The sequence below is a fragment of the Centruroides vittatus genome, unplaced genomic scaffold, assembly GCF_030686945.1.
Source record: "Centruroides vittatus isolate TY-2023 unplaced genomic scaffold, ASM3068694v2 scaffold_2707, whole genome shotgun sequence".
Taxonomy (NCBI): domain Eukaryota; kingdom Metazoa; phylum Arthropoda; class Arachnida; order Scorpiones; family Buthidae; genus Centruroides; species Centruroides vittatus.
In genome coordinates this window covers 96,270-114,937 of record NW_027122692.1, presented here as the reverse complement: position 1 = coordinate 114,937, position 18,668 = coordinate 96,270, and the positions used below count along the sequence as shown (strand labels likewise).

Below are 18,668 nucleotides of genomic sequence, written 5' to 3'. Positions count from 1 at the left end.
AGGTATACCTCGAGTTATGTCATTCCCGATTATACATCGTTTGTCAAAAAAAGTATATGGAAAAATAAAAATCAAGTTTAAGTCAGTTTATTCGACTTTAAATCTGTCCACCATAAACATTGAAGTCGTAATATCACTAGAAAAGCATTGAAAGTGCACAAAATCATATTAAAATATGTACCCTGAAGAAGAGCCCAGGAGGGGCTGTGAAAACGTTTGCTAATCTGTAAATAGAACGAAGCGATTCTAAAAATAGAACCACACCGGGTAAAAAAGGTTAGAAGGGTTTCTTTTAAAATATGTACATTTACAGTAAATGTTAATATAATCATCATAAATCCTAGGGAACGAACCATGAAAACATCTGTGTTTCTGTGTTGTCGTCTTATTCAGCGGTCTTTAAGTGCTCATTATTGGCGTTTAGTTACGACGTAAGTCGAAACTACGACTTACGTCGTAACTACACAAGTAAATTCGACTTACATCGCCTCTCCTGGAACCAATTACCGACGTAAGATGAAGTATACCTGTATTTTTCATTGAGTGTTGCGAATAATATAGACCAATCCTTACTGAATTATAGTTATATTTTTGCAAATACAACCAGATTTTGTATAAAACTGTCTTCCTTCTTACTAAATTATGGAGATAAATTCGAGCGTAAATGAAAATTTACTTTATTTTATCGCCATCTATCAGAGGGATCTTGGCAAACTATTCGAAAACCATACTGATTATACTGTTTAAAGAACTTTAAACAGTATAATAAGTTTGGGAATGCGGGCTTTCCTGTTCTGTTGGTCATGTAAATAGGGAGAAGTATCACTATAGGATGCTTCTGTTGGTAACTTAAGTGAGGTCGAGGTGACCGATATCAAGTTTGATTTATATAGGAATTTCGAGGAGTGACAACATAAATGATGTTTCACTGTATTTTGTGATTTATATGTTTTGCTGTATATACAAGGCGTTAATGTTCAACATATTGTAAATTTAAAGGGTGGTAGAGGTTGATGGGACAAGCATTTTTATGAAGCAATCTAGGATCAGAAAATAAATTTGGCGGAGTTACGGCCTGCAGAAAATTTGGACATGCTCTCCTTACTTCCTCTAAAAATATGTAGAGTATAATGTATAAAATAACAGTGGAAACAAAGAACTGTCCATACACATAATTTCAGCTTTTGATATCAGATGAAATTAAGTGCACTTCAAGAGAGTACAACAGAATGTCGTTTGTGTGACGACGACAAATAACGTTCTGTTGGCAGTTGCCTCTTCAAACATTTATTGTAAATATACAGAAAAATATCAAATAAAATTTCATTTACTATACTATATGTATCTAGTGCTCATTATTCTAAAAGATATACACAATAACACAGAGAAGGTAAATGTAAGACATATTGATGGTTATCTACCACACAGGCACATCCAAATTTTCACTAGGCCGTAGTGCTGCCAATTTTTGTTTCGGAGCCTAGATAAGAAATACTCATCTCATTGACCTCTGCCATTTCCTAAATTTACAGCACATTAAATAAATAATTTAAAAAATTTGCTAGAAAAAAAAGTGTTTTAAAACTTAATATACAGAAGTTTTAGCTTACTATGCACAGAATTATATAAATGTTTTTAATAGACAAAATATGTCAAATTAAAGAATGGCCTACTGAGAAATCAGGAATTTCCCACTGAGCCCGCTCACCACTGGTTCCTGTTTTATATAATGGAACACAGCTTATGGTTCATATCATTTGTTGAAATCCAAGTGTTATCCAGAGAAAGACGGAGAAGAATATACTCGGGTCAATGTTTAGAGGCAGGAAAACTAATCATTATACAAAATCTCTAACTAATATAAAAGACCTTACTCAATATATCAAAAACACAAAATGAACAGGAGTAGGGCATGTAAGACCTCAATGAACAGTAAGACCTCATTTACATGGCCACCTTGGAATTATTTTGTTTTGACTGAGTTAACTGAGTTAACAAGATTGAGTTAACTGGTGAAGGGATAGCAACCTTACACTAGTAAAAGAGGTGGAACCAATCGACAGATGGAGGTATGAATTTTAAAATGGAACAGATATTTCATCGATTGAAATAGAAAGCATCATCATGTCAAAAAGTTTTTCAGACACCTACATTTCCTCAATGATGATTAATATTAGCGACGGGACAATTAATTGCGATCGAAAAAATCGGACATCTTCCGAGTATCGGAATCGAGAAAACCTCGTTGCGATTTCTGATTTTTCCACATTTTATAAAAAAATTAATTTTTGTTTTGGTTGAAGGTTAAAAGTTTTCAAAATTACAATATTAACAATTAAATACTATTTCGAAGTTAAGACAATGAAGAAAATATACATTGTAACAATAAATTAAATACTAGTTTATTGAAAACTTTCACGTCGATAGAGAAGAAAGTATGCAATGGCTCGTACGTGAGGTGACGACCATCACAGTAGACTTTTTCATGTAGTCAGAGCAACAAGAGAGTACTCAGTCGGTTCTAACTATCCCCATTTTATGGACGATAGGGTGAATTTAGAGTTGTCATTCGGCTGGCATTGAACTGACTTTACCAGCAATCTGTATTATGTATATCTATATAAATATTAAAAGCAAAATGTTCTGTCACTGCCACACATAAATAATGTAAATTTTAAAATATAGAAATTGTTTTAGTGTTGTTTTCTGTTTCCATCCCAATTTATGCTGTATTTTACATATTTGTTGCTATTCTCTACAACAGTCCTCTTCAATTTTAAAATGGTGAGAAGATTGCTCTGTTTTCCCAATGCATTGAAATATTAAAAATAGAAACACATTAATGTAAATGTTGAATACTTTTATAGCATTAATTATGACTGAGACAAATGCAGAGGGAGCCTGAGAGTATCAAATTTAAGTAAGTTAGCCAAGAATGCATCCGAAGTCTACGTATAGTAAGAAAAACAGAGAAGTTTCACTTAAACACTTGTGCTTTATTATTTTGTTTGAGAATGTACACACGAATGTATATTTCACTTTTTGTGTCCCATTAGTCTTTGCATCAACCATCATCATTGTAGTCTATTTCCTGCCGCTTGTTCACCACTTACCAACACTTTCAATTGTCCATAAACCAAATCAAAACATTACCATTTTTAAAACTTTATTCACTGTTACAGGTACATCGTTTAATTCAGTTGAGTAACTACAGTAAAGTTTGTCCTTATTAAAATCTCATGGTAATGTTATCTAAGTGGAGAAATGTATGAAACTATCATCCTAAGACTCAGATATTTTCGTAGGCAAACTAAGCTGATATTGGTTATTGGTCTGTAACATAGGTCCGTACGAGCATAGACAAATCCAAGACGAGCAGTGTTCACAAAGTGAAATGCTCTCGACTCTAACATAAACAGGAATGAATTTTTAGATCTCCATCAAATGTAGCGAAGAACTGAAACCTGTAATGCATTTTTCAAGAAAGTTAACATTCTCAAAGTAATGGTATAACCTGGAAGCATAAGATTTTTAGCCTTTTGGTTAATTTGGGTCACAAAATTCTAGTAGAATTTCCTTAAGTCATAAATTGATCTGATTTAAAAATAACATCTGTCAGGAGAAACAAACGTTAGGGAACTCCTGTGACGTGACTTCACGGCTTAAAATAGAATTAACGAGTACTAAAAAATTTTATTGTCGGATTATCGTTGCTGCCGAAAATATCAATTTTTAGTGGAAATGCTTACTTTTACAAGTAAAATGTGTTTTAAATACTAAATTATGAATTACGGCGAATCAATTTTTCTATCGGCTGTTATAATCCGATAATTACGATGCAGCTGCCAACCGGTCAATCGATGTCAAATGTTGAGTACTGTGCACGAGATACTATTCTGTTGCCAAACTTGTCTGTAGTAAAATGATCATCGGAAAGTTAGAATACTGGAATGCATAGTTCTTGAGAAAGATAATTATCTTTTGGTAAAACGACTTTTGGCAATTTGACTAGCAACCGGTTAATCTCTACAAAGTAAAATATCGCTTAAAAGAGAATGGCTGTTTAATATTCGTAATTAAAGACAGTAGCCAGATCTGTCAAACCCTGTAAAATTTAATTAAAATTTTAGTTTTTACAGCTTAAATACTGGAAAAGATGTGATAAAGAACCAAAGATGCTTCCATGAAATACTTAAAATTACAATAATTGACAAATCTGACTTCCATCTTTAATTAGGAATATTAAATGTCCATTTTCTTTCAGGTGATATTTTACTTTGTAGAGTTTAAGACATTTCTAGTCAAATCAGTAAAAGTTGACAATATTTTAATACACACAAAGAAACAAAACAGAATTTATCTAAATAAGTTTATTTTTTAAACTGCATGCATTAACTTATTGAAATATATGTTTTTAACGTTTCTCAACCTGGAAGTTGCAGTGATATTAAAGGGGGGTTACGAAACAATAATTGAATCATTTATTATAAACATTTTACTTACAATAAGTAAACACGTAAAGAAAAAAAATTAATGTGATGGTTGCATTTGTTTTTCATTTAAAATTTTCTCCAAACGTGGATCTATGTTAGAAACACACAAAAGCAAACTGTTTTCGAGTGATAAAGGACAATTCCTGTATTTAGTTTTTAGCGCAACCATAGACAAAAAACCCTTTTCACAGAGATAGGACGTGGCGAAAGGGATTAATATTTTCAATGCTTCTGTGACTAAATTTCCATATTCATGTCGACGAGCAAGCCAAAACGTATTTAAATCTTCAGATGTAAATTGCAGTTGTAGTGTTTTGTCGGCAGACATTTCGACGAGCTGGTCGTGAATCTCAACTGGTAACTTAGCAGCGGCAACAACATTTTCACTAAACGGATTCAGTACCCATCTCTTCGAGAAATCATTTTTATCTTCCGGGAAATACTCCATCAACTGAGTTTTTAGCTCATGCAATCCAAAACTGTGGTAGAATAGTGTCTTGTTCATTCAAATTTTTCTCAATATAATCCAAAGTGAGTGGGAACATATCCAAATTTTTGCTTTGAAGGAGAATAATCCAGATATCAAGCTTTTTAATGAACGCACAAACTTTGTCTGTCATTAATAAAATGTTTTAATCGTGTCCTTGTAAACTCACATTAGAGTTGTTTAAATGCAAAATACATCAGCTAAATAAGCCAACAACATACATTCATTATTCTGTAAAAACAATGAGAATGGTGTTTGTTTATCCTGGAAAAATATATATTAATTCATCTCGCAATTCCAATACCCGGGTTAACACTTTCCCTCACGATAACCATCTAACTTCTGTATGGAAAAGAAGAGATTTTTATTTTCACTCATTTCATCGCATAGTTTAGCAAACAGCCTGTTCTGTAACGGTCGGCTTTTAATAAAGAATTTGATTGTGATTTTCCGGCATATTTTTTGTGACAAGAGCACGTCTGTGAAGGAAGCAGTACATCCATTCTACCCTTGGTATAAGACGATCTCTTAATATTTTCATTAATCTGCTGTTCTTTCCTGTTGTCGCCTTTGCACCATCACTACATACTGCAATACATTTTGTCCAATCTATGTTAGTATAGTTTCTCATAGCTTCATAAAAAACATCAAAAAGACATTGTCCTGTTGCATGACCCGGTACTGTTTTGCAAAACAACATATTTTCTTTGATTGATGTGTCCCTATCGCATTCATACCTCACAAAACATAAGAACTGAGACATGTTTGCTACATCTGTTGATTCATCAAATTCAATACTAAAAATTCACTTGAACTCACACTTGCCGAATTATCTGATCGCAAACATCGGCAGCCATGTCGTCGATTCGCCTCGATATTGTGTCGTTAGAAAGTGGAATGTTTTTCATTTTTTTTTTTGCTTCTTCTACACCTATTAAAACCCTGACCGTATCAATTGCAGCAGGCAATATGAGGTTTTCGGCGATTGTATGGGGTTTGGACATCTTAGCTACTCTTAATGCTATGAGATAAGATGCTTCGAGTACACTTTTATCAGTATGGCTTAACTTACAAATAGAAGTTTGTTTAATTTCTTTTGAAAAATTTTGAGGGTTTGTTTTTATGAGCCAGATGTTTAGTTTCCAAGTGCTGAACTAATTTTGATGGCTTCGTGCTTTCATCGGAGAGAACTTGAGAGCAAACAACTCACTGTGGCTTTCCATCCAATGAGGTGAAACCATAATTTAAATAACTGTCATTGTACAACCTTGTCCTTTTACCAACCGATTCACCGGATGTAGATGGCTCACTTCGTTTTTTCACAAATTTATCCATTTCGCATTAGAAATTTTAAAAAAACAATCCAGTTTCATGGTTGACTGCACACTAAAATAAAAGCACCAGACGCACGCTTCGCATTTGAAACTTAATGAAGTGGTGCAATCGCCAGCACCTCTTTTATACTAGTGACAGCATGACTTGTTCAAACGTGCTCTCACAGTGAGTATTATAGAAGGAGATCAAATTACAAAGAGCACATACACATCAAGTTGGAACTTGTAAATTGCTCATGTATGTACACCTCATACATGCACGTTCATACCCGTCGCTATAAACGCAGCAACATAAAATAATAGGAATAGTTGTATTATATTTTTTATACTGTTGGTGTTTCCTTAATGTATAAAATTAGTGTAATGTGATTAAATAATATTTTAAAAAATTTACATTTATGATTACAGCCAAAATTCAATTAGTAATAGTAAGGCTTACTGTTATTATTCCTTTGGGTGGAGGGTCGCAAAACATTAATTTTATTTATATTTACTATTTGGAGGGTTGCAGAGCTAAGAAGGTCGAGAATCGCTGCGCTTTAAGAATCAATTAATTTAAGAACCATTTCATTTACTTGGCATAAATTCAAAGTTTGAAATATATTTTTAAATGTGTCATTTGATATTTGGCTACGAAACTACTAAATCATTTGGCAAGAAAATTGTGGCAGGGTGTCAAAAACACTTCCGTTTGAAAACCATGTTAAAAATGTGAGCAATGCATTGTTCAGTTTCGAGAACAATAATCTAGATGAGGAAGTCACGGAGAAAAAAATTTCAGCATAATTAATTACTCTGTTCAATTCTCTCTCTCCATCAAACCCTTTTAAGATGCAGTCTTTTTATTTAAACTTTTAATGTTTTCGGTCTACTTTATTGACCTTCCTCAGGAAACATTGAATATTACGATTTATAACAAACAAAACCTATTCTGGAACTGGAGTAGGTTTTGTTTCACTATTCATTTATTATAACAATTTCTACATAAACTATAATTTAAAAAAAACTAAACTATATTGAAACAATAGCTGAAAATAATTTTTCTGATTGTCTTCTGTTTATATGTACCGTACAGTAGGCACTCACTCAATGTTGTTGACAGGTTCTCGAAAACCGACTTTAAGCGAAATAATGCATAACAAAACCAATTTTACCATAGGATAGACGATATAAACAAAATTTAAGTTCCTATGGCATATTTCTGATAATTATTTATTCAAGTTTTGATGAATCAGTATTTGATTGTAGTGGTAGTGATAATAGATTTTACGGAGAGAGAGCCTTAATTTAATTAATTTTCATCACTGATAATGGTTAAAGGTTGATAAAGAATAATTGGAAAGCAGAAACTGTGTAAGCACTTCCTACCACTATGCAGTTCAAAACAAACAATTGGCAATTCCAACAAACTACAGAAGATGATCTATAAATGTGAGGTTCAGATGCGGTTCGAACCCCTCGGTAATTTTTATTTAGAAGCTTTCCCCTTCGGAAAGGAACTTTCTTTTTCTGCATTGTGTCTATCTAACAAATAGATGTAAGTGTTGAACAAGTTCCGAGTTCACGTTTTGAACTGGGAAGACAAACTTTGGCTTGGGTGCTCAAACAGGACAAAATTACAGCAAACTTAGAGTGCTATAAAATATTACAATCAATAAATAATTATTGAGAGATGTCTTATAGAAATTTTTGATAGAAGAGAGAAAATAAAAGTTTTAGAAACACAAGCAAAAGTTCCAAAGTTTGTTTAAACATCCTGTCGTCAGAGATCAAGATGCGGCGTCGGTTAACATCGAGATTAAACTTCTCTCTCGCCCCAATCAGGTCTCGTTCTACCTGGAGACAGAGAAGGGAAACACAAGTGAAATTTATATAAACCTTCATCTCAAAGTCATAGCATGCTTCTCCAACCTTTCATCTCAAAAACCTTTCTTCTTCCTGAACCATGTATCGTGAAGACTTCAAGAAGTACATGACCCCTTTCATCTACCTCATCAATGACTCCTTCCTGGGTCCAGCACTATACAAACTCAAAGAAGTTATGAACTATTGCTCCAGTTCACAAAGAACATCTTTGTGAGATGAACACTAAAGAATTAACTTAACAATGTAAGCAACAATTCTTTTGTAACAATAAACAGGAAAATTTGTAAAGGAGTTTTGAGTCTAAATTCATTGGAATCCACAAACACGGTTCATATCCTCAAACTCTTGCTGGGTTTGGTTACCTGACAGATTAGGTATCGGGTGGCAGCAGTGGCAATACTGTACGTCCTCAGAAGTTGGGCCAAATTATGTAAGAGGTGTATAATTCTTACAACTCATTCAAACAGTGAGGATACTGATAAGAATATTTTACCCTATCGATTATGTTGTGAAATTGTGGGTACAAACTACAGATGAATGCAGAGTCAGGCACTCTGTCACATCCTCATGATCTGAGAAATGGCCTCAGCCAGAATGGGAATGATACCTATTTTCTCAGGACACATAGCTGACATAATGGATTTTTTTAATACTTTGGGAGAATAGTTGAAGAAGTGTGCTATGATCTTCAGCTGCAAGTTTATATAAATTTTAGTCACGGACTCTAAGTTTGCCATAATTTTGTCCTGTTTATGAGCACGCAAGCCATAGTTCGTCTTCCCAGTTCAATATGTGAACTCGGGTTGTTTGACATCTATTTTTTTCTTCACATCGTGTCTAACAAAATTCCTTTCTGAAGTGGAAAGCTTCTAAATAAAAATTAGTGAGGGGTTCAACCTCATCTGAAACTCTCATAATTTTAGAATGACAAATGCAAACAGGACAAGTTTGTTTAGAATTTACATTGACATTAAACAATGTCTTATGTGTTGTTAATGTAGATGTATGAAAAAAGTGAAAGTATAATGAATGCAAATTATATTAATCAGATTTAGACAAAAGAATTTCATTTGTTCTTATTGGATCATGTTTACAATCTCTGGGATTTAATTCCCACTTTGTAAAATCAATTTTACTGTTCATAAAGTAAATTTATATATAATAATTGTAAATGAGTGAGCTGCAATTTGAAAATTGCATACCGTAAATTCCCACTGTCGTTTATTTGTCCGTTCTTCCCTAACATCGAGAATGGAGTTAGATGAAAATCGAGACCAGATATGGAAAGCTTAAAGGCCAGGAACCCCAATTAACTTTATACAAATTTCTAATCTGGACTGGAAGTCATGTGATTTTTAAATTAAAATATGATTAAGAATTGTAGCTTGGCACTGTAACATTGTCAGAATAACTACAAATGTATTTTTTCTCAACAATTTATTTATTTTATTTCATACATAATTAGGAATTACTAGACAGAAAATGATATCCTCCTCCATTTAACAAATAGAGAGGTTTCAAGGTCGCATGTCACGTGATAAAACACACGTTTGCTCCGCCCATTCGCCACTTTTGTGGTAGTTTTCGCTCACTTAGCTTGAACGTGGTCTGTTGTTCGACATCTTTTTTTTAGTTTAAACATACAAAAATACTGCAGTTCTATTATCACAGATTAAGTTAAAAGAGATTCTTTTCTTGCGGACTATTCTAGCAGTCTAACAGAACGAGATGCAGCTCTATACGACGAGAAAATTTCATTATGTCAAGGCGATTTATATGAAGCCAGTTTATCAGACTTTGTCGTAGATCAAGAGTTGTGACCGAAAGTAGAATTTGGTGACATTATAAACTATTTGGTTTTGACAACAAATTTCTACACCCTGTCACAAATGAAAGCTTATAAATCTTTAGAGGCTCATAACTATTTAACAAGTGGCCGGGTTTCTCCTGATATAAAAGTAAAAGTAATGAATAACAGCGAAGTAATATTGCTTGAAAAGATATGTTTTCTTTTGTTTAAACTCGTGTCTTTATGTATTTCTTAACTAAGAATTTTTGTCTGAAAGTAAAAAAGTCTAATTATAAACAGCTGTAGCAATTTTTTTAATTCAAATTGTTCAGTACCTTTACTTTTTAGTTGAAAATAGCATATAATAAGCCTACTTGCTTTTAGTTTTAACGTGTAATGTTTATAAGTTTGCACTAGCTAAAGCCTGAAATTACATTAGTTATTCATTTATAAATGCACTATACCTAACTAAATTAATATAAGCAAATCAGTAAACTCTTTTAGGTTTTAAAATATAACTTAGTATTTATTAATGTAAATATTGAAATGAAATGTTTCTGACAAACTCTTGTATTGATATTCACTTTATTCTGTATCGAAATTTTTCCGGTTAATTCTCGAGAGCCATGCAGTTTGCCTTCGTCGTGAAAGCTCCTCAGTTTGGGATCCTTGATGACAAATAATGCCGGAAATTTTAAAAAATGATGTTCCTTTGTTCTTGAGTGAACTAGCATTACACCCAATTACACAACAAATCACCATAGTGATATTCGCGACGAAAAAAACAACACAAAAACTCCAGTTAAAGCGCACGTGAACACACGCAAAACGTAAGCAAGTCACAAAGAGGGCGCTGGACAATTGCGCACGCTCGTGACGTCACTTGTGATGTCAACATAAAACCTCTATATACCTAAACAATATTAAAGGAGAACTTACTGTACACGTTTTGTAAGAATCAAGCAAATATTATATATGAAATTATGAACAGTCATATTTTATTTTATTACTGATATTACTATCTTCCTGTTACTTTTATCTATTTAAAAGCTTTTACTTAGTGTCATATCATCTTTGTCATCAGCTGCATCAACAATGAATAAACTAATAAACTACTAGTCCTCAGCATACTGAGAAAGACATCATCCAGTGCCATTTAACTAATTTCGAAACAGTAATTTAATAAGCCCAAATTGCATTAAGAACAAAAGTAATAATGTAAGATGTATAAAATGATGATAAATTATTGCAGATAGTGAGATAAACTTTAAAATTTTACTTAAAATCATCATCAAAGAGGAAAATGAGATCTCGAAAGTAAGTGGCAGGATCAAGAATATCTTGCAGTTAAGAACAAATTAGAGTCAAGCAAAATTTGTTCTTGATAATGGTGAAATGATTAATCTTAATTGTATAATACATAGAATATATAAATAACTGCTTGTACTCTGGCAGAGAATAATTTTTATACATTAACTAGCTGACCCGGCAACGCGTTGTTGTGGCTCAAAATGTATCTATTATAAATGTTATAACACTTCCTCCGTGGGGGGAATATCGAAAAATCCCTTTTTAGTGTATATTCTGTTGACATAGCCTATTAAAACGCAATTAAAAACGCAAAAACCGCATGCAAGATAGTATAAATAGAAGCCGAGTTCTTCACAGTAAGCCTTAATCCTGTCCCTCTCCCCGCTGGGGAATATCGAAAAATCCCTTTTTAGTGTATATTCTGTTGACATAGTTTATTAAAACGCAATTAAAAACGCAAAAAACCGCATCTAAAATAGTATAATAGAAGCCAAGTTCTTCACAGTAATCCATAATCCTGTTTATCTCCCCGTCCCCAGTGGGGGGAATTTCGACATGTATATTATATAAAAACACGTGCGTATTCGAATGCAATGTGGTGTCAAAATTTCAAAGGAATCTGTAGGAACAAACGAACGTTATATTTTATTTATATAGATAAATAGAAAATGATCTGCTTTAGTCCATTCTCACAGAAAAGCAAACTTAGGTCGTCGGAAGTTAGCGCCATCTGTTGGACATAAAAGCCTTAATCCATATATAAATATATTTTTGAAAGGGGGGAAATGGTGGTCTTCACATATGCCAGAAACCTTCGCGGGAATGTATTAAACGACTTCCCAAAGTTTCATGGCAATCGGATAAATGGTATAGTAATGCATGAAGGACAAACAGACAGACAGACATACATTCGTTTTTATATATATAGATACAATCTAATTTTCACTATTAATTAAGCAGAATAGAGAACTTCACAATCTTTACAAGAGTTTCCATATAACACAATTGAACACAATGCTGGGCTGCAATTTTTAATCATATTTTCTAAATTTATTTAATTTAAAATATATGCTCTTCATCTCAAATTAGTAGCGGCTTGTCCCTGTACATCATACTTTTCTGTTATCAATCGAGTTGTGCCGGTCATATAACTCCTTTCAGGGGAATATTTTGAATTGAAATGAGGTGACATCCAGTTTGCACCAGAAGTTCATATATAGTTAATCAGGGCCTCCTGCCCCTAATCTTTCCATATCTGGTCTCTGCTTTCAGCTATCTAACACCGTTCTAAAGATTAAAGAAGGACGGTCAGACAGGCAACAGTGAGAATCTACAGGTTTGCAATTTTGAAATTACAGGCCCAAAAAATCTAACAAAGGCCCTTTTGTTGCCAGGCCTTTATCACTTATGTAAATAGTTAGACATTTGAATGTTTTCTGTTTTAATCCCCACAAGATGTTAGAAATTTTGATTTTTAGAAAAATTGTGAGACTCGGCCTTATTTACTTAACTGCATCCTGACCTAATTTTCTAACAATACCATTTTGTCAAATAACTGTCAACTTTCACACCTGGGAGTTAATTCTTCTGACAGTTCTCCACAACTAAATGACACTTTCTCATAACCTCCCGACCTATTGTCACAAGATTGTGAATTGATTAGAGATAGAGATAGAGACCGAACACCAAGAGAGTCGCCACTCATTCTTCCTACCAGAAAGTCGTCACCCAATCACCTTGGATTAAGGGAGTGTTGTGCCAAATTCATCGCCGTGCTGTGCCTCGGATTATTTTCGGATATTACCTTCAACCAATATCGCTGGTGAGGACGAACCTCCCTGAGAACAGTCATCCGGATTCCAATCCAGAACTTTCCAAATGCCCAACGGCCACTACCATCATCTCTATCAGTCCCAACTTTGCCAGGTATTTATCACCTTGCAAAATTGACAAACTCTCTCTCTCTCTCTGACCGCAAAAGTATCTTAGATATTTCCATCTCTTTCGAGGACCGCCTGTATTCTAACGTTGTGTGTCCAATAAGCATTGTTTCGTTACCCTAATCTCTGCATGAATCACTTCCAGTGCACTGTCTCTCACCCCAGACCGAATCCAATTGCCCGCGCACATGGCTGCTCGTGTGATCGAATTAACCACCGTCTCAGCTCCCGTGTTAATCTCGACACAGTGGTGTCTATCCTGACAACGCATTGAAAAGATGCCAACCCTCCGTTCACAAAATCATCAAGGCTACAGGCCAGATATGAAGCCTTAATGGCCATATCTGGATTGTGTGCTGCCAGTTTGCAACCCCTGTCATAAATGTTTCTCTCTGGAATCACCTGAAATCTGTTCTATACAATACGTACCCACACATCATTGACTAAAAGAACAAAGCCATGTTGCTCATCAAGCTCATCATTATAGCTTGAAGTTCATTTGTATGTAAGTTAAAATTGTTTTATATGAACAGGTTGATTCATTTGCGACTGAACACTTATTATGTAGAATATGTTCATAAAAATAATGTAAAGATAAGCATGGAACATCAACAGAACAATTCTTTATTTCATGACAAAGCAATCAACCAAGGTATATTTTACATGTTATTCAAATGCAACTGCATGCAATCAAAAGATATTTAACAAAGTAAGTATTCAGTTCCAAGCAAATTGCTGTGTAAAATTTAACATGGATATCTTTCTAAACAAACTTTTAAAATGTAAACTGAATGCTTCCATGTTCCTGTCAATGAAACTCTTTAAATCAATTTTCATGTCAGATTCATTGATTGATGACAGACTGATTATTCATGATTTTAATGCATAGAATATCAACAAAGTAAATATTTTGTGAGTAAAATCATTGTATAACTATATAAATTGTTTTGCTTATTAAACAATATATGTAAATTTAATCTGAGAGTAAATGAAATTTCATTCATTCAATCATCATCTATCAATGATCTCCACAAATCTTAATAGTCCATTTTGTTTCTAATAAATATGCTTTAACAGTGGAATAATAAATTAAGAAACATAGACAATCTGTCATTAATCATCATAGGTTGATAAAATTAATTTACTGAAATTCCAAAATATATTAATTGAAGAAAACTATTTAATTTTCACTAAATTATTTTAAAAGTGAATAATTTAAAATCTATATTGAGTCTGCAATTCATTAGCATTAAAAAATTTATACAATTTATAAAAAGGATTATAAATGTACTGAAAATGAAGCAATGTCATACAGAAAAAAAGAACTCCAAACAAAGAAAGAAAAAGAAAAAGAGAGGAGTCAAATAGGATTAATTATTTCTTATCTACATTTACTAACTGATAAAGTATTCCCATGTAACATAGTCAAGCATTGGAAGGATCCTTCAGGCAATGATTCCCAATTCCTCCTTTAAGTATTGTTAACTGCTTAATTAATATGGGTATACACTAAATCTCACATTAAACGATCAAAAACATTTTGAAGATAGAGTCAGTGAAAATGTACAGATTCCAATGCAACTTTGATATAAATTATAGGTTAATGTTACCTACGGTAGCGAACATGGCGGCTCGTCTCTGAAACAGTGGGGACACACGTTCTAACCTAACCTAACTTATTCTAATAAATTACCATAATTATTGCCAACCAAATTATTAGAATAGGTTAGGTTAGGTTAGGTTAGAACGTGCGTCCCCACTGTTTCAGAGATGAGCCGCCATGTTTACTACTATAGGTAACATTAACCAAATTATAAATCCAGAAAATAGTTGAATGATTCATGAAGCGGTGATGAAACATTTTTAAGTGCTATTTACAATTTAAGTAGCATTACCATTATTAATATATATTGAGCTTTTATGACGTTGAAAATTTAAAATTCAGAAACCAGGGATTAGTAGTAGTAGTTTTTTTTTTGTATAGACTCCATATCCTTGGCAATAATTACAATCTTTCCAATGATAACTTGACATTTTTGTTGAATTAATACAATTTGTTTTATAACAAGCTTTATTAATTCTACTTTAATCATCCCATGAATTTTACCAGATAACAATAATGAATAACCAGATTTCTATTAGTGCAGCTGAAGAGTGATCAGTTTGCCAATAAAAGTCAACATATTCAATATTAAAGGATGTATGACTAGCAATTTCATCTATTACAAGTAAGGTTGTCTTACATGGGGGTCAGCAGTGTAGGTGAGAATGCAAACAATGCTTTGATCTATATAATGCAAGTAAAACTGAGTAAGCTTAGAGATCCTTCCTAGAGATGTTGCAGCTAGAAAACTGATGGATTTATTTATGAATGCAAAGCATCTGAATACAGTAGAACTATTTATTCAAACCATTACTTGCCCTTCTCTCTCCCATCATCATCAAATTGCAATTCTCTTACATCATACTACTGCATGATCAGCTATTTGCTGTGACATTTCCAATGATCAGTAGAATGCTACTCACACATTGGTGAATAACTACAGTGTGTACAACACCATGCTACCTCGTAATTCTATTCTTTACATGCTAACCCACTTATCCAAATCAATTCAGATAATCAAAGTTCCACTGAGTTAAAAACTACTTAAAAGATCAGAATTTCACTTATAACAGTACAAAAGGATATGTAGTAGAATCAACAATGGAAAGACTGTGTGACCAGGAGTTACTCATCTTGGATCAGATTCAAACTTGTATCTTTATTGAAGTAGATTGACATATAGTCTATTTAATGGCACAATTACAGATGTGAATGACACTGTTGGGATCTTAACAGAACTGTAGAGCATGCCCATAGAAATAAAAAAGTGAAAGGAACCCTGGAAGAGATGGAAATTGGCCTACTTTTAGGGCACAATTGGAAATTCCCTTCTAAGACTACTTGCATTTAACTATTCAGCCCAGGTGACACGCCAGCTTAGACTAGCCCACTCAACTGTTTGTGGTGTACTTGATGTTACATAGTTTTAGGGATGTGAGGGGGGCTTGTCCGTGCTGCTGCCAAGATGCGAACGATAGCTAACGCCAAAATGCACAACTGCATGAGAAGCATTGGTCAAAATGTGCTTGGATATCTCACAAAGGGTTACATATAAAGGCATGGTTCCTTTGACTTTTTTGCTTGTATGGGCAATCTCTTCAGATCTGTTAAAGTCCCAACAGTGTCATTCACATCCACAATCTTACCCTATTTAATTATCTCTACATTGAATTTATGAGTAATAATTTAAATACAAGTACAAGAACTTTATATACTTCAAATTAACCATGTCATCACGCTAGAAGGCAACTTATCACGGAAAACGTTTAATTTAAGGTAATTTAACCAATGTTATAACAATTTATGCCTGAAAATAGACAATTAAACGTCGTTTAGCCCGTAAATGACATAAATTTTAATTGTAATAATGTAATTTAATGTTTAAATCATAAATTACTGTAATGGACACAATGCTATTTGTCTTCTGTAACGTAGGCCTAATCACGAGATAAAAGCCGGTAAAAATTGTTGAATTTTTAAAATTTCCTTGAATTTAATCCGAACTTTTGAGTATATACTTCATAATTATTACATAATTTACGTTATTATTGCAATTTTAATTAGTGTTTACCTTCATCGATTGCAAGATCTCCACACTTGAAATGTTACCGAGCGTGTCAGCCATTTTTACTTTTGTTTTTAAACTTGTAGATGGCGCTGAATGTTTCTGTCAAAATAAAAAAATAAAAATAAAAAATGAAAATAGTTCGAGAAGAATCAAATTTTTTATAAACATTTTTAACTTTATATATATTTTTACTTATAATTAATTTTAAAATATTAATTTAATATAGTTAATTATCAATTATTTATCAATTAAAACTGATAGATATCTATGAACCAACGGACTAGAATATGCAGTCAATATATATACTGGTTCTTGCGCTATGCTCACCAGTAGAGTTAATGTCTCAGGTTGCCGATAGCTGGCGTGAGAGTCGCTGTTAGGCGAGAAGTGTGTTTTCTATTTGGTTAGTAGTTAGTTTTCCCGTTTTCAAGCATTTTTGTAACTTTTTTCTACTGTTTTGTCAAAAAAAAATCTTATTCTACAATTTATTAAATGTTTGTCTACGAGGACTAAGCTTGACGGCCGGATGGCCGAGCGGTAAAGGTGGCAGCCTACCGCTGTGGGGGACCCGGGATCGAATCCGAACGGGTCGAATAATCCCCAGGAATTTTTCGGAGGGTGGTCCGTTCGGATATGTCGGGTCCCGTCCCTCATCACCCGGTCGCCCCATTGTGGGCCTGGCCGAACCCATAATGGGCCTACTAAAAGAGGCCCTCTTAGTGCCCACAGGGCGGAAGGAGTTAAAAAAAAAAAAAAGACTAAGCTTATTAAATTTAATTTCATCACCGGTTTGTTATATTTTTAAGATGATTACACATAATTTCTTATATTCCGATTTGGCCATATCTATCGGAATTGTTTAATATGAACATTCTATTGTAATTTATTATCATCGATTGTTATGTCCAGATATTTATTGTCAATTACATATTTGATGGCGTTATGATTGGTTCTAAGTTGGCCGTTACAGCTATCTGCTGTGTTACCTGTATTCTTAAACAGTATAATTATGCCATATATTTTATTTAAGAATCATTATTCATGATCTTTACGGAGTAACTCATAATAGTAACATCATCTACGGAGATCAATATATTTTCTTTCAGAATTAATTGAAATAAATTATTATCTCCTTTTTTCCCACATTCGTTTCTTTATTCCCGCAACGATCTGTTAAAAAATTCTGTTATTTTTAATGAAATAGAAACTTAATTCAATTTAAATCGGTTCCTTTAAAATACTGTATGACAATATATTTGAGGAAGTTCCTTCCGCTGCTACTAGGCTTGCCTCATGTTTCGTACATTGAAAGTGATTTTAATTAATGTCCGTACGCCCACCACGAGTTACTGAAAACTCTGAAAAACAGAGTTTACATTTCACTTTGTCAATACAATCACAAACTTTTTCAAAAACGGATATTCTTTTTTAATTCATCAGTAAACACACGATTTCTTTTTGGCATTTTGAAGATTATATTAATTTTATTTACAGTACAATCGTAAATGCCGACTAGCAATTCGAACTCGACTAAGATAGCACATGCGGAATAATAACGTGCCAGTAGAGGCCAGATAGCCGAGCGGTCAAGGTGGTGGCCTAACGTTCCAGGGGACCCGAGATCGCATACGGACGGGTCAAATAATCCCCAGGAATTTTTCGGGGGTGGTCCGTCCGGGTATGTCGAACCCATCCCTCACCACCCGGCCGCCCCATTGTGGGGTTGACTGAACCCAAAATGGGTTTGCTGTAAGAGGCCCTCTTAGAAGCACAAGTG

At 33.7% G+C, this 18,668-nt stretch overlaps 1 protein-coding gene across 2 annotated transcripts in view; it reads right to left on the bottom strand.

Annotated features, from left to right (window-relative positions):
- The window catches only part of LOC136987762 (SAP domain-containing ribonucleoprotein), a 32,798-nt gene extending 15,811 nt beyond the window's left edge, over positions 1–16,987 (bottom strand). For both annotated transcript variants that reach the window (XM_067285523.1, XM_067285524.1), the window contains exon 1: positions 16,895–16,987. In XM_067285523.1, the coding sequence (XP_067141624.1) occupies positions 16,895–16,948 (54 nt within the window). In that variant the 5' untranslated portion in view covers positions 16,949–16,987. The remainder of the gene's footprint in view (positions 1–16,894) is intronic.
- Between the last annotated feature and the right edge of the window lie 1,681 nt (positions 16,988–18,668).